Source organism: Natrix helvetica, assembly GCF_964273705.1.
Source record: "Natrix helvetica genome assembly, chromosome: 13".
Taxonomy (NCBI): domain Eukaryota; kingdom Metazoa; phylum Chordata; class Lepidosauria; order Squamata; family Natricidae; genus Natrix; species Natrix helvetica.
Window position 1 is genome coordinate 226,687 of NC_138557.1, and position 16,226 is coordinate 242,912.

The following is a 16,226-nucleotide window of genomic DNA, read 5'->3' on the forward strand; positions in this document are numbered from 1 at the left end:
TGGCTTAGCTAATCTCAGCAACACACAAACCACACTGGTGCCAAAGTTGGATGCCCACCAATGGGACCTTTGAGAGTCCTCTGAGTATCCTTGCAGGACAGAACTCTTGGTTTCCCTCAGCAACGGCTGGGCAGAGATGCTGCACCCAAGAGTAGCACAGCTGTTCCTCTCCCATGCGCGGGAGCATCTTAGGCTATGCTTGGGGGGGGGGGAGGACTCCTGATGCGGAGGTAACTAACTTGCATCCTGTGGGCATTTCCTCCTGTCGCCAGCTTCAGCTGGACAAAAAAAAGGGGGTTTTGTGGTCAGAGAAGGCAGAGGAAGTTGCAGGGGGTGGAAGGGATTGAGCATGGAAAAAAATGAAAAGGCTGGGTTAGGAAAACGGCTTTTGTGCTGGAGATGCTTCCTGACTCCAGCCACCTCCCTCCTTCATGCCCCCCACCCAAAGCATAGCCTGTGCTCTCCTGCCTGGCCTATGGATACTTTCCACACACAAAAATGTCCCTGCCAGTGAGGAAGTCATTAAGCAAATCCAGGCATGGAGGGAAAAGGAAGGGACCCATTCATTTCGGAAGGTGGTTCCGTTTTGCCCTGCTTATTGTGAAAGTGCCTCATTTCAAGCAAGGCTTTTGCCCTTCTCTCTGAAGCGGTGGCACTTACTTGCGCAGGCTGTCAACCAGAGGCTTTTACCCGTGGAAAGAAGCCCCAGCCCTGAAGGCTGCTGGGTGTGTCAGCCGTGGAAAAGCCCATCGGCCCTCTTCCTTGGGCTTCCCCGCTTTCATCTTTTCCGCTCAGAAAGACAGGCAACACACTAAGAAATGTGGCTGAAAAATACCAGAATTTATTAGAAGGGCTGAAGTACATCGTGTCTCCAAATATAGACTATTAACTGCGAGCCACTGAAATGGATTACACAGCTATGGAATTCCTTTAAATACATCTGTCCACAATTCTGGTCAAAGAAGCACACAACCACGGGTGGATGGTTTGGGTCTGGCATTTTACCAAAGGGGGGAGGATGCTCAGGCTTCCACCTCTGAGCATCCGTGAACCACAAGAGCACAGATTCCCAAGGCAGGAAGGGAGAGGTGGTCACACTGGATTAGCCGGCTGTTCTCAGGTCACAGCCCCATTTAAGTGGGCAGAGGGTGGATGCCTCCAGATCCAGGATCAATTACCTTCTGAGATGTTTTGCCTTTCTATTGTGGAGGTCCACGCGGTTGCCAAGCAATCCCAGGCCCTGTTGTTAGCACAGCACAAGCATAGATAAAGGCCATAGCTGGGGATGCCTAGGAAGGCTCAGCGGTCTTGCAGGGTTCCCCTTGCAGCCGAACCTAGGCACCTGTCGTCCCACATACATCTTCTCTGCCAAGGCCCTCCTGCCCAGCAAACCACACATTTCCCTTCCTTTTGGCATTGCCAAGAACAGGACAACCTACACCGCTCCTTCAGGCTCCCCCCACCTCCTAGCCCCCAACTCAGTGCCACAGAGGAGGTTTTGCACTGTGCAGCCTACGGGTTCAATGGGTGCTCCTAACTGGCCAAATCAGTTAAGAGTACACAGTTGCAGAAACTTTTCATTCCAGGCAACTTGCAAAATATTGATGTGTGAAAGGAAGGGCAGAAGGGATATGAGGGAAATCCAGCAAGCCTGAGAACAGAAGGCTAAGGGAAATATATATATTTTAAAAATGAAGGATGTAAAATGGGCAAGGAAGGAAAGGGCACCCTGCTTCCTCAGGGAACAGGCCCCATTCCCTGGGGGAATCGGTGGTAGAGTCCTTCTTCCTGCTGAAGCATCGCCTAGAGGACAGCAAGGCTTTGGAGAGTTCTCCAAACATTCAGAGAAAGCACACCAAGATGGGAAAGCACTTCTGAGAAGAGGGTGGCCAGGAGGAGGAGGAGGAGCTGACACCTTCCCTTAGCCAATTCTCAGGAGGCCTCCTTGGCCAGCTGCTCTCTTGCATTTTGTGTCTGGTTAAATTGCAGCTCCTGCGAGTCAAATCGGTTGCATGCAAAAACCTCAACTCCATGTAATGCAGCCAGAGGTTAGGAGGGAGGGGCCATGTTTGGTTCCCCCTGGTGGTCATGAGGCTTTTTTGGCCGCCTCTCAACATTCTGGTCCTTCCTTCTTGCTTAGCATACTCAAGGCCTCTGCCAATTTTACCTCTCCTTGACACATTGCATCTTTTTTAAGTAACAAAGATTAAATCATGACAGGTATTCACAGTGCTTTATTCTCTTTACTAGGCCCACCCAACTTCCCTGCCATTAGGATACCAGCCGCTCGCTCTGCGGCCCCCAGAAGGGCTAACAGACCTTGGCTTCTTGGACAGATAAGACATAAGCTCATTCATCAACCGGGGCACAAGAGGGTCGCGCTGGCAGCCTGTTAGTGCTTCTTGTAGCGGTTCTTTGGAGTTTCCCCACAGCCGGTTGTGTCGCAGGAGAGGGTGCCGGGCTTCTTCCCCAGGCCGATGCTCCCGAGCAGATCAGGCAGCTCGTGGGTGATGGCCCTCTCGATCTTCTCCAGGAAGCAGCCTCCCATGTAGGAGCACTGCTGTGCAAGCAGCTTGAAGCTGTGAATGGGGTTCACCCCAAAGAAGTCCTTGTAGGCCTCGCGGTTGGGCAGATCAAACTTGCTAACGTTGGTCTTGGCCAGGATGGATTTAAAGATGTAGAACTTGTCTGGATCCTCTACGATGTCTCTGAAGACCAGCTCTCCGTCACTGAAGAAAGTCATTTTGTCCTTATAGGTCTGCAAGTAGCGATCGACCAAGAGTGCGTGGATGCGAACCCGGATGGCGTGTTGGCGGATGAAGGCGATCTTATTTTCCAGCCGGTTCTCAATCACCTGGTTGAGGTCTTCCAGAAGGGAGATCTCCTCCTTGGAGAAGAGGTCGCGGTGGGTTTCAGCTTGGTACTCCAGGGGCCAAAAGGAGCTGACGTAAACCCGGGGGGGCTCAGTAACGTTAATGAGGGGGGCCAGGCTCCAGAACAAGGCACCATACACCCGCATGAGCTCTTGAGTAGCCAGGCTGTCCGCCTTGTTCAGGATGATCCTGATCTGGGACTCCCGCCCCTTCAGCTGGCGGAAAAGCATCTCCAGTTCCAGCCCCACGTCCAGTTTGGTTGGGTCAAACACCACGAAGATGAGATCGGCTCGATCGATAAACCATTGGCAGACGTCATTGAATGGGTAGCCTGCAAGAGAAGAAGGGGGAAGAACTTTGTGATCTTCGAGAGGAGGAGCCGAGGGCCACCCAGCCGTGACTCCCTATCGTGGGGACCAAGCAGCAAAGGGCCCTGTCTCTGAGCGATTATTTGGTAGGTGCAAGAAGGAGCATTTACAACAGGAAAAGAATAATAGCTAGTGGATTAGCCAAGTTGCAAAGTCTCTCAGGCAATGGCTATGATGCTTAAATGTTTGATTGTTATTTTAGGTGAGTTTTGAAAAGCTTTGAACATTAGGATGCTCAGGGATACAAGGCTGGCCGTTGTTTAACACCGGGAGCCGCTAAGAGCATCATTCTGGAGCATTAGGTCTCTTCTGTTTGCTGTCTTCTAAACTGACCCCAATCCCGAAAGGGCCCTAAAGGCAGTGGCTCGCTTCCATTTTCAGAGGCCCCAAGCCGGCTCCCTCTTCAACTTGTAGGGTTCTGAGCACGGAAGAGCATCACCTCCTTGACCCCACTTTGTGCTTTCTCTGGGTAAATAAAGCATCTGTTCCAAAATCTGAATGTTTTGCTTTGGGTGCTTTTTCTATTAATGATTTGCATCCTTTTTTCCATTCAGTTTCCTTCCTTTAAGTAATGTTGAATACGGATACAAATGACTCAGGCAACGATTGGGATAGAATCAATTTGTATAACAAACTGCTTCAGTCAGGCCCTGAGTGAGTTTTTAATCACCTTTTCAAAGGTGGATTGAGATGGCTTTATGTAAGGGATAACATATGGGTGGCAACCAAAATGCCCGCCAGAATAAACCATTCCTCCCAAGATCTGGAAATAGAAGACACGGAACTCCACCTCGCTCCTGCTGCTTCCGGTTTTCAATGATACCGGGGGTGTCCACAAAGGTGACCCTCTCCAAGAGCTTATGAGGGATCTCGATTCCGATCAGCTTCTCCAAAAAGTTCTGCCCAAACTTCTCGAGGGGGGAGAACGAGCGGGCGCTGTCTGCAGCCATTACAATGCCTTCGATGGTCTTGACTTTAGAACCATGCATTATGACGGTGAACTCGGAGGTGGTGGGTTCAGCCCCTGTCCGTGGAGAAAGGGAAGCAAGGTGCAGGTCAGCTACAGCCCCAGATGCTCCTTTGGAGGCCGCTGCCTTGCAAGCAAGCGCTCTAAGAACCCCCTCCCCCCTTTCAAAACAGGCCAGGTTTGCCACTCCAAAAACCCAGTTGCTCTTCTAGAATTCTCTTAATGTATTAGGCCCATTGTGAGTTTTGTTTTCTCCGCCGGCTTCACAGCTTAAGAGCTAACCATCGTCACATGCTTCATTTTCTGCCAGCTTCCCATAAACCCAGCATGATTTGTGAGGCTGGGGCCTGAGAGCTGGGGGTGGGGAGAGAAAGAGACGGGTTGTATAGGGACTACTTCAGTTCTCTGTACTCCTGTCAGAGTTTCTGGGGCTGCCACGAATTTACCCACAGCCAAGAAGAACTGTGGAAACCAAACATTCTGGCTAGTTAATTCAGTATGCAACTGGGGGACCCTTCTTGATCGAGAGCTGGTTCAGGAAAAAACGTGGCCTGAGGGGTGGCAAGAAAGAAGGGCTACTCCTGCTGCAATGAAGGGGCTCCGGGACAGAAGCCAGAAAGTTCGGAGTCTTTTGTGGGTCCGGCTGCTGCTAGGGGAGGAAACCAAATGCCGGCACCACACCCCTCGCCCTAAGCTCCAAGGCATGGGCCTTTTTGTCCAGGACAGAAGCCGAAAGGAGAGGAGGCTCAGCCTACGCAGCTGGGGCTGAGGGCTTCAAACACGACGGGCGGCTGCTTGGCAAAGGGGAGGGAAGGTGCTTCCTACTGTCACCCAGCATGCACCTCCTTCCTGGATCGGGCCCTCTGGCTACGCTAGGCAGGAGACCAGCAGGGCCTCAGGCTACCTGTGTAGAGCTGATGGGGCATGTCGTCCAGCCCCAGAAGGTAGTTGATCATAGTGGACTTGCCAACGCTCCAGGGTCCCAAGAACAGCACCATTGGCTTGGAAGTAATCTCTCCATCTGCAGAGGGAAGGGAAGAGCAGCGATTTGGAGCAAAGCAGGGAGGTTCTTGAGCCCTGAAAGTCAGCCGGGCCTTGTTTGCCTGGAGCTTGCAGGGGCATCACTTCACTAGCCGCCCGCCAGGTGTCCTTACCCTCCCCGGGGCAACTATTCCAGGCAGGGTGAAGGTGCCACAAGAGCAACTCTGAGGGAAAGTGGGGAAGGCAGGGTGGGCTGGGGGCTCCCCATGGACAGAGACCATCCATCAGCTCTGCGGGAAGCACCTGCCAAGCCTGGGCTGTGGGTGAAACAGCAGCCCCTCTCCACCCCACAACGCTTGTACGCTGGAGACCCCCCCAACCCATGAACCTCCAGCAGAAGGAGGCTAGCCAGAGGGGACAAGGGGCAGCCTTTCCTAGATCCCCTGAGCAAGTCATTTGCTTTTGCTGTCGGTAGCGCATCTTCCTCAGGATGGCAGTGCAGCTGAGACTTGGAAAGAGTTGGGGGCACTTCTGTCCCTCCCCAAGGAAAGCCCCCCACCCCCCTGTGCCGCATTTACTCTGCTGCATTCCAGAAAGGAAACTGGTGCGCCTGAAACTCGGTTTCTGCATTATGACAAAAGCCAGTTAGATGCTTCCAAACTGTGCTGCAGAACCCTCCCACAGATGCCAGGGAAGAGGACGGTTGCTCCTTTGCCCAGGAAGGGCTGAGGTTGGAGCAGCCCAGGGGCCTTGGTAGCCATGCCGTCCTCAAGCCACTGACAGGCCCGCTCCAGGCTTTCTTTCTCCCAAGCTTCCCGTTACTGCCACAAAAAGCAAGATTGGGGGAGGGGGGTCCCTATCCTTCCCTTCCCTGGCTGCCAAGGAGAGGCAAGGGTGCCCACGTCCTCTTCCACCACAACAAGCAGGAAGGTGGCTGAGCGCTGGAAGGGGGAGCAGGATGGTGCCCTTTCCTGGGTCCAGGGAACAGCGGCCTGGCAGGACTGGCTGACAGGACAGGCAGCTCTACCCACCTGTGGCTGAAGAGCCCAGGGTGCGTCCAGGGTAAGCTGTGGGGCAGGAGAGGAGGGTTGGGGAAGAGAAAAAGGAGCGTGAGTTGGGAAGGGTGGGAGAGGGGAGGGTTAATTTGGGGCAGAAAAGAACGAAAGCAGAGCTTGAGCTTCCAGGAAGGGGCCCAGCTGCCCTCCCAGAAAGGCCCCGGGATTAGAGTTCATGCTGCAAGAAGCTGTGTCCTCCCCATATGGAGATCAGCTGGAACCTCTCCCCCTCCTTTGGGAAGGATGAAGTGGAGGCAACAGGGCCCGGGGGGGGGGGGGAAGAAGCCGGGGGGAGCCAAAGCCACCGTGCCCTGGAAGAGCTACACAGCTTGGGTTCCAAAGTTCGTTCGCACTGGCCACCAGTCCTGGGGACCGTGGCCCCGGGCAGTGCTGGCAAGCCAGGGCAGCGGGCACCGACTCCAAAGGACCCCAGCTTTGGAAGGGTGACCCCTTTGGGTCAGTCTGGGAGCCCCCCAGACATGGGGAGACTTCAGCAGGCAAAGGACACCTGCAGGATGGCAGAAATACAAGGAGCCTTGAAGAAGAGGGAAACTCCACGGGGAGGGGCAGTATTTCAATCCTCCAAGCGTGGAATTCTGTGTGAAGGAGAGCCAGAGAGGGCAGGGCCTTATGGAGGAAGCAGCGAAAACTCCAAGGATGCACGACCCTGTGGCAATGCAGCAACCCCCCACCCCCACCCTTGTGCAGTCCTCATTCAAAGAGCCCCCCCCCCTGCTTTTTTCTAAAACCTCTCCTTGCTCCGCCTTCCTATGCCGAGTCTGCCCCCTCCTCCCCCACAACACCACCTCTGGCAGCAAGAGCCTTGCAGGCAGCACAACAGCAGCCAAACCCCCAGCCCACCTGCCTTACCCGTAATTTCATGCTGCCGAAGCTCATTGTACTTGTAGGACTGCTCCAAGGGCTTGATGGAGGAGTGGTAGATTTTTCTCAGTCGCTGCAGGATGGCTGCAAGAAAGAGGCCAGGTAGAAAGAGGAAAGTCAGCCCAGCCCGCTGCTCTAGGGCTCCTGGGGCCTGCCATGCAGGGAGCCAAGGCTGCACTTATGCCCGGACCCTTTGGCAGCCCCTCCATCACGCATTGGGGCCTTTCTGCTCTTCAGGAGAGATTCTAGCCTCACAGAGCTGTTGAGGGGCTGGGTGGAGCTGTAAGGAACCAGGAGGAGAGCTGCCACCTGGGGGCAAAACCTTTGGTCCAGACTGCCTAAGGGCAATGCCTCGGCATGGCTTTCCTTGCAAGGGAAAAGATTAGCGGCAAAGGTGGCAAGGGCGGGCAGGCTGGAAACCAGGGGTCTGTCTACGTGCATGCCATATAAAAGTTTGTATAGCTCCCTCACTCATCTGGGTGGATCCAATGCTGGTGGATAGCAAGCTGAAAGTAACATAAATAGTCAAATGACACCCTTGGAACAACAGCTGCAACTAACTCAAAAGTGTGTCTGTGATATTTTGAGCCTTGATCACACAGTGGTTAGAATGCAGAATTGCAGGAGGATTCTGCCCACTGCCAGGAGTTTAATCCCGGTTGGTTCAAGGTTGACTCGGCCTTCCATCTTCCCGGGGTCAGTAAAATGAGGGCCCGGATTGTTGGGGGCAAGGGGCCGACTCTTTAAGCCATCCTGAGAGGGCTGTGAAGCACTTTGGAGCAGTAGATTAGTGCTACTGCTATAGCTCTCCACTGCCTTTGGTGGAGGCTTTGCGGGGCCTCCCCTGGACAGGCATGGAGTCCTACTGCTACCTGAGTAGTCTTCTGCGGGTTTCTCTTCCTTCAGCTTCAGGGTGCTCTCAATGTGGGATCGGTCCCTCTGGGCATTCTCCAGCTCCTCTGCTGAAAGAGCAAAGAAGAGGTCTCAGCCCACAAGCAACACTCGGGGCCAAATTGCCCAAGGAAATAAGAGGTATTTTCAACATCGGGTTCGTTCACAACTGAGTATAGAGATTTTTCTTGTCTGGAAAAAGCACCTTCTTTTCTCCCCAAATTCCACTGGTGCAAAAGGCCCAAGCCAGGGAGCAAAATCCACCTTTGTTGATGGGCCAAGCTGGGAAGGACACCTGTCACCGCTCGAAAGAGGAGCCAGAAAGGTTTTCGTGGCTTGAGCAGCCAGGAGGGGAAGGGGAGGCAGTGGGCAGGCCTTTCAGAAGGGCCCCCAAAGCAGGACGGGTTGCCCTGTGCCTCCAAGCCCCAACTGGTGGGGGGGCGACTTGGCCCATTGTTTTGAGTCAGTCCAGACAGGGACACCCATGTATCCCTCCAGGAAGCCTCGCCTAGCCTGGCTGCCCAGCTTTTCTAGCCACCAGCCTTGGGGGAGCCCTGCCCAGGGAGGTTCTACTATGAACACCGGGTGCGTCTCCCAGGGCAGCTTCTCCATAGACAGCTGTCTCCAGCTGCCTAACCGGCCACGGCCACAATCTGGAGACACGCTGGTCTTAGCTGCCCAAAGAGATGGAGCAGGAAGAGAGGCCTTCCTTCCTTCCCTCCGACTTCCCACCCTCTCCCCACTCGGGATTGCTGGCATCACCTCCACCCAGCGCTAACCTCTCCCTCCCAAGAACCCCTCCTGACAGCCCCCACGCAAGGAGAGGCTGCCTTGCGTCTTGGTTTAGCCAAAGCCACCAGTGGACAAAATCAGGAGCTGCTTCCTCTGGGCAAGGCAGAATCCCACGGAAAGGAACTGCACAGCTCAGAGCTCAGAGGGATGGACTCAGCTGCCTGGGCTGTGCAGCCTCTATCATTAAATCCTTCTTAGCCTCCAAACTGCAGCGGAGTTTCTCCTGTGGAACTGCCTGCCTGGAGAGCTTTATGCCGTTTTGCTGCTTGTGATTAAGAACAGCAACCAATGGGAAGAAGCCTTGCCCCCTTCACCTGGCCTTGCAATCCCATCCCTCAGGAAGAGCCTCTCTAGTCCAGGATCGACTACGCCTGATTTCACGAGAGCCAAGAAGGGTCAGGTGTCCCGGACTTCGACTCCAGCTGAGGTGAGAAATCAGAACCAGAGGATCCTGGCATGGAAGGGGCCGTGGGTGTCCTTTCCAGAGCAGATTCCATTCCAAGGACAGACAGCCATCCGCCCAGATCCAAGGACACCCCGGCTTCTAGGACCAAATTCCCCCGGGTAAATGGGAATCAGGTCCCAAGCGAGACCTGGCAGGCTTTGCAACCCTGAGCTGAAAGAGCACCAAGCCAGATGAAAGGAATAGGGAGGGGGAGGGGGACAAGGAGGGGGGCCTTGCACTGCAGAAGTTGCCTTGGGAGCCCAGGTCCCGCCCCCTCCCCCCCTCCCAAAGTGCCTCCCTTGGCCTGAGAAGGTTTGGCCTAGAAAGAGGAGTGAATGGCCAAAGCAGCTTTTCTCTCTCCTGACTTCCCCCATCTTCTTTGTTGGCATGGCAAAGAGGATGAAGGCAGCTGGCACAGGGCACAGGGCAAGGAGCACAGCCAAGAAGATGAGTCTCCTGGCCAAAAAAGCCTGGTCTCTGCTAGGGGTGGCTGTGCCTGGGTGGCACCTCCACTTCCTCTCCCTGCAGGGCATCCTCCTTGGCAGATGGACCGTTCTGGGCTGCCCCCTCCGGAAAGGGACCCTGGAAGGTCCTCTCTTCCTTGGATTCTGCCTCATTCTCCCCTTCCCCTTAGCAGCCCCCCTACCTGGCCCTCCCACCCGACCTCTGCCTCTGCAGCAGCTGGAGGCAGATCCCACCTCTGGGCTTCTTTCTCTCTGCCGGAGGAACCTTCACTTCAGAAGCTGCTGCTGCACCTTCTACCCCATTGCCATTTGGCTGCCCTTGGCCAAAGCCCAGTCCTTCCATGGGAAGCTGGGTGGCAGCTCTGGCTTCATCCACTGCAGCTCTTCCTTTGCCATCCGCCTCTTCTGGACTCCCTGCCAGTTCCTTCGTAGCTCCTTCCTCTGCTGGGTGGGCGCTTGCTGCCTCCTCTGGCTCTCCCGGTTCACGCAAATCCTCCAGAACAGCGCTGAGCGTCTCCCTGGGTTCCTCTCTTGGCGAAGGGTTGCCCAAGTGCCCTTCCCCAAAGCTGCCTTCCAGAGTTTTATCCACCTCAGGGGAATCGGTGAGGTTATCATCCAGCTGTGCCTCCAAAGAGTGGAAAGGATCCTGAGAAACGTCTTGGTTTCGTCCTGGAAGAAGACCGTGGGCATCTTCCTCAAAAGGACCCTCCGTCTTGGGTGGAACCTTTTCTTCACCCCGCGATCCTTCCACCCTTCGTGCGGAAACCTCCTCCGGCTTCCCCGAGCTGCTTCCACCTCCTTCGTGACCAGCCGTCCCCTCTTCTCGGCCAAGGACCTCCCCTAGCTCAGCCGCGTGTGCTCCGTCCTCCTCCAAGGGGCCCTTTTCTGCACTGTCCACGTTGGGTCCTGCATTGGTGGATCCCTCACCCTGAGGCTCCTCCTGGCTGCCTGAGAACGGGAGAGGGATTCCTGTCCCAGCAACGGGTCCATTGAGCAGCCTCTGCTTCTTCACTAGACTTGGGTCTCCAGGCAACAAGCCACCCTCAGCAAAGTTGGCAAAGTCTTCTGCGCCCTCCAGGGCAGAAACTTGCAGTTCTAGATAGTTAGAAGATGATCAGTCAGTTTCATCTGTGCCTCAAATTGCAAATGTGCTTCTGTATTAAAAACGGAACTGGACTCAAAGGAAAAAGCACATTTTGAGACTCTTCTAAATCCAATCCTGCCCAGCAGATTTAGAATCTTGGTTGCCTGGCCTGGTCCTAGGTGCCAACTGTGTGCCAACAGTTTTGCCAGGGTGGGCTGGAGAGGGCGTCTGTCTTGGAGAACAGACGTTGCCCTTAACCACCCTCCCAACCAGCACTGCGGCTGTCCCTTTCGGTCAAGCAAGACAGACAGATGGACAGAGGGAGCATCCCTGAGGGTCTTTTCAGGGGTCATAGCCCCCTTGAGGCCATCCCCCTGGGGTCTGGCCAGGAAATACACTGCCATCTTTCCCTACCTAACTGCCTTCCTGACTGTCTTCTACTAAAAAACCGAGCAGAATAAAAAGGGGAACGACAGGGATGTCGAGGAGAGCTTTGCCCCTCCAGATTGTTGGCACACAGAACCGCAGTTAAGAAATCCCAACCATCTGAAGACTAGCAGGGCTGGCACAGGCTAGAGACCAACCCTCTTGGCAAACGCCTTTTTGTGCCATGCAAACAGAGAAGGCAGCTCTGGAATGGACTGATCTCCTCCCTCCCCTCAGGGCAGCGGGGACAGCCTTTCTTCTCAAATGTTGGGGCTGCTCGAGAACCCCCCTCCTGATTGCGGCACCCTTTGCCCACTCGCAGAAGCCACGCCAGGATCCAGGGCAGGAAGAGCCTCTTTGCGGATCAGGAAGGCAAAAGTGGCAGAATCTACAAGCAGAAAGATGCCAAGGGGAGCCTCCTCCATCGCTCCTGGAAAAGGGGATCCCCAAAGGAGATGACAACTAGCTGAGTGGCACCCGAGATGTTGCTGCCACTGCTGCTTCGTGGGCTCCAAGCCAGGCCTGCCAGCTGAAGAGGGGCTGGCTGGTCGCCCAGGAGAGAAGCTCATATGCCCCCCCCCCCGGGCTTCCGACAGAAACTGCTACATCTCGAGGCAAAGTCTCCCACACACACACCTGACCCTCAGGTAGACAGCCAGGTCCTACCTGCAAGGAGTCCCATCCCCCGCATGAGGACTCAGAGAGGAAGGGCCTTACAGGTGGGAGGTGCTGAAGTGCATTAAAAAGCCCAGAGGGGCCCAGCAGGAGAAGGCGAGGGGTGCTTGGTCCTCTTGTTCGGGGCTCCCTGGGAGGAAAAGATCTTGGTGGGGGTGGGGGCTTTGCTGCCTTGAAGAAAGTGGGGCACTTGGGGCTTTTGACGGTGGCTTCTCCGTCTCCCAATGGGACTCCCTCCTCTCTCTCTAGCTGGGCAACCTGCTTTGGAGCTTCTCCTGAGCGGGACCTGGCCCTACCTCGGCTCCGCTGCCCTTGTGCCAAAAAGCCAGACAGGGCCTTTGATCACCCAGCAGAGAAGCCCAAAGCGCTAAAGGAGGCGGCTGAAGGGCAGGGCAGGCACCCCCAGAGCTTTTGCAAGCAACCTGCCAGCTGATCTGCAGACGCCCAGGAGGGAGAGCCACAGAATGGCAAAGGGGCTGAAGGAGTGGAGCTTAGCACCGGCAGCTTCCTCATCGCGCTAAAAATACCCCCCTCCCCCAGCCCTGGAGGGCAGGGGGGAAAGTTGCTCTTGGGTGAAGCCCAGAGCCAAGAAACTCTGTCCCCCTGCCTGCCAGCAGGCAAAAACAAATATTTGCCGGCCTGGCAAGCCGAAAGGTGCCACAAGGCTTACTCTGAGGGGGAGGAAAGCCTGCCAGGACACCTACAAGCCTGCTCCCCTGTCTTTCCTAGGGGTTGGGCAGAGGGCCAAGGGAGCCACGGTTTCCTGGGAGAGGCAGGAGGCTTGCTGCTGGGGGGTGGGAGGGCTCCCGTCCCTGAACCTGGAGGGTGAGGGAGAGCTACATCTGCCCCAGAAACCCCCAGTGATGTGGGGGGGGGGGCTCTGGCCCATTACAGCAGCTGGCCCTTGCTTGCAAGCCTCACCTGGCGCCACCACTGGGGGTGGCTCCTGGGTCTCTTGATGTGAGGTAGCGGGAGACGGGCCAAGCTCTGTTATCTGACCACACCATCCACACTTAGGACCAGTCCTGGGAAAGGAACGGAGGGGTCTGAACCGTGGGAGCCCGGCCTGCAGAGTCTTTGGCTGAGGGCCTTGGCTGCAGGCCACGCGGGCCTTAGACGAGGCAACAGGTGAGGGCAACCAGCTCTGCAGACACAAAGCCAAGAGCCTGACCCGAGGAGGGATCCAGGCTGCCCCCCCTTGACCTGCAGCAAAACCTGTGCCCACTGCCCTGGGAAGGCTAAGGAAGGCGCTGGCTGGGAGCTGGGGAGGGCAAGGCTGGATCCGCCTGGCCCCGCCAGTCCAAGCAGCGTCCTGCCTGCTCAGGCTGAGGGCCACAGCGGCCTCACTTTCGCCAGCTTTAAGGGTGCCAGTCCCGGGACATAACGCAGAGGAAGAAGCAGCACCAAGCAGGGCCGAGCAAATCGGGCGGGGGGGGGGGGCAGGGCAGCAGGCCAAGCAAGCTGACCTGGAGGGGGGGAAGCAGCTGGATGGGAGGGGTCTGGCGCCAAGGGGGATCCTTCGGACCTTTCCCCTGAGCAGCCCACACTCCCAAGGGACCCTCCCTCAGCTGAGCCTCCGGGACCCGGGAAGGAGGGGGCGCCCGTCTCCCGCTGGTTACAGCGGCCTTGGCCGGCAGCTCCGCCAACCCGTCTCAGGGGTGCCTTCTGGTGGCCGGATTGAGAAGAGCTGGACGGGCGCTCCAGACAAGCGCCGTTCCGGTTTCCTTTTACAACTCCGGAGAAAAAAGGGAGACGCGCCTGCTTTTCTGCCCTTCGGCCGAGGAGACAAAGGGGCCAGTTCCGCGCCCCCCCTCCCCGTGCCTGTTCTGGGTGGGTGCGCGAGAGGAAAGGGTGAGCGAAGCCCCCAGGGCGCGTTGCCCCACCTCCACACACGGACACTGGCGGGCCCTGCCGGCTGCGGCTCCGATGGTTTGGAGCCCTTTCGGAATTCCTTTAGGGCATCCGGAGCCCAGCAGGGTCCCTGGCAAGTGGCCGGGGTGAGCGAGGGCCTCTACGGAGGGGACCCAGCCTCCTGCTCCCACCCACCCCAGCCTCGTGGTCCAGAACTCCGGGGGGCGCTTCCTGCTTTGCAGCCACCCCCACCCCCCAACAGCAGACGCCAACCAGAGGAAACACACAGCTGGTGAGACTGCCGAGGAAACTAGTGCACCCCCCACCCCGCCCCCGAAATTGGGTCAGCGCAGCAGGGGCAACGGAAGCGCTTCATACTCCGCCTGGAGCTCCTGAAGAGAGCCAGGCGGGAAGTGGCTGCTCAACAAGTACTTGGGAGGCCCAGCAGCCTTTCCCCTTCCCACGAACTCGCTCAGAGACACAACACTTTTCTCCCCAGGCGCAGGCCTGAGCCTGGCATTAACTCAGTCCTGAGACACGGCTAAAGCCCTGTGAGCAGCCACTCAATGCATCCCAAAAACGACCTTCCAGGTCCCAGAATGCCTCCTCCCTCCCAGCATCATGCTAGATCTGCACTGCTCCTATAGGACAAGGGACCCGCGGGAGTTCTACATGCAGCTCTGGAGCAGGAAGGGCCCCTGGTCCAGTAAGAGCCCACCCGTGGTTAGCATGTGTCCCATCCAGGGTGAGGAGAGATTCCCCCTCTGCCTTGCCCCTTCTGGGGGCATCCACTGTAGAAGCTGGGAAAAGGGCCAAGCCCCCTCATGCCCCAGACCCACAGGGGTGCCCTGCTGCTGGGAGGGAAGGAAGGAAAGGGAAAGGGGAAGGGGGAGGAAAGCAGCCCCCAGCCCTGCTTGTCCATCTCCCTTTTGTTCTGGGAATGATAAAAGATGGCCTTAAAAGGCTACAGCTGGTCCAGCGCGCCTGTGACAGTTTGAGAAGGCAGCAGCTGAGCTGATGAGGGCAACGGGGAAGGCAGGAGGGGCTCCAGAGGCTTCAGGGCTCCAGTTACATGCCTGTTTCCATACTTAGCTCCGGGAAGCAGCGCCCAGCCAGCAGCACCAAATTAACTCAAGGGCACCCAAGGGGAAGGTGTCGGATGCCACATAGTTCTGCCCAGGGGCCCCGAACAGGCAGCAGAAAACCCCAGTGGGAGGGGCAACCTTGGGGCCCTTAAGACACAGGGGATCCCTGGGGTAATAGGTCTCCAAGCACAGAGGAGAGGAGCAGGGTGCTCCCAGCACGGCCCCTACAGATCTCCCGGCCCAGCTGCTCTTCCTCTGGCTCCCCTCAGTCCCACGATGGCCCTCTCCTTCCGCCTCAAGGCTGCCACCCCCGCTGTCGCCTGCCACAGGACTGGCACGTTGACCCACCCCGTGAGTTCTGGGCCTTCGGAAACAAGGGGCCCTACCTGCCGCCCTGAAGAGCACAACTGGTGCCAGGCAGAAACAGAAGAGCCTCAGCGCTGCCATGCTGGCTGCCAGGAGCCTTCTCCCCTTCCTCTGCGCTATTTATACCAGGGCAGGCTCCGGAGAAGCAGGTGGCCGTTTGGCCGCAGGGCCCACGCATGCGATGGTGCCGGTGCTGGACTACTGGAGGCCCCTCCCCACCCGGCCTCTTCACCAACCTCCGTCAGTCCCCCCTCAGAGGCAGCCGCTAAGGGGGGGAAGAGGAGGGGCGTTCTGGCAGCTGCTGCCCAGGGCTGAGCCTGGAGCCAAGGTCCCAAAGGACGGGCAGAGGGGGAGGAGGGGCAGGGACCAGCTCTTCCTGCCCAGGGACTCAGCAGAAACAATCCAACCACCAGCTCAGTCCTGCCTTGGCACAGCATTTTCAGGTGACCTGCATGGCCACGGAGGAGCTGGGCAGCCCTCCCAGCCTGCAAAATGCCTCAGAGCGGGTGGTGTGTTAAGCTGGTAGCTTTCGGGGCAAGAACAGCAAATTGGTGGGCACAAGACAAAGGGCACGGCTGTGTCACAAGAGAACTAGCAACCCAGGTGAAAAAGTTGCCAACCAACCTTCCACCCGACTGACAGAAAAGGCGGGGGGGGGGGCAAGGGGAGGCCCACCTCCCCCAAAGGTTGAAGAGACCCCATGAAGGAGGCAGCTTGCTGTTTTTGGCTGCCGAAACATGCCCCCCACCTGTGTAATCAGCCATCCCCCCCCAGTAGCCCTGCCCCAGGGAAAGTGGGGAGGGATTAACTGGCCACTTGAGGCAATGTTTAGGCCAGGGGAGCAAAACTATCCTGCCCCCATCCTCTTGATCCACCAAGGGGCGGGGCAAGCACAAGCTCCCTCTGCTGGGCAACGCAGACACTGCAAGCAAGGGAAGGCAGGTGCTGGGAACTGAATGCCAGCAGATGGGGAAGGGGTAGGGGTGTGGGTGGGCCCATGGCCCCCTCCTCATGCAGTGAT

The 16,226-nt window shown here is 57.1% G+C and overlaps 1 protein-coding gene across 9 annotated transcripts; it reads right to left on the reverse strand.

Moving 5' to 3' along the window:
* Window positions 1-819: 819 nt before the first annotated feature.
* On the reverse strand, window positions 820-15,464 carry SRL (sarcalumenin). 9 transcript variants are annotated; one of them, XM_081966050.1, is made up of 8 exons: window positions 15,226-15,464; window positions 9,953-10,813; window positions 7,996-8,085; window positions 7,115-7,210; window positions 6,221-6,256; window positions 5,113-5,229; window positions 4,032-4,265; window positions 820-3,204 (listed from the first exon to the last, which is right to left on the reverse strand). In XM_081966050.1, the coding sequence occupies exons 1-8, from the start codon at window positions 15,284-15,286 to the stop codon at window positions 2,393-2,395; spliced, it is 2,307 nt and encodes a 768-aa protein (XP_081822176.1). In that variant the 5' UTR covers window positions 15,287-15,464; the 3' UTR covers window positions 820-2,392. The 9 variants fall into 9 exon arrangements, with proteins under 9 accessions (XP_081822176.1, XP_081822174.1, XP_081822177.1 ...); XM_081966048.1 differs by having other exon boundaries at window positions 7,996-8,088; XM_081966051.1 differs by having other exon boundaries at window positions 7,999-8,085; window positions 15,226-15,463.
* Window positions 15,465-16,226: the final 762 nt, after the last annotated feature.

Coding starts and splice junctions, on each gene's coding strand:
- SRL (XM_081966048.1), bottom strand. CDS start 15,286: ATGGCAGCGCTGAGGCTCTTCTGTTTCTGCCTGGCACCAGTTGTGCTC. Junction 8,089..9,952: donor AGAGAGAAAGAAGCCCAGAG/GTGGGATCTGCC, acceptor TTGCTCTTTCAG/CAGAGGAGCTGGAGAATGCC. Junction 7,211..7,995: donor CGCAGAAGACTACTCAGGTA/GCAGTAGGACTC, acceptor TCTTTCTTGCAG/CCATCCTGCAGCGACTGAGA.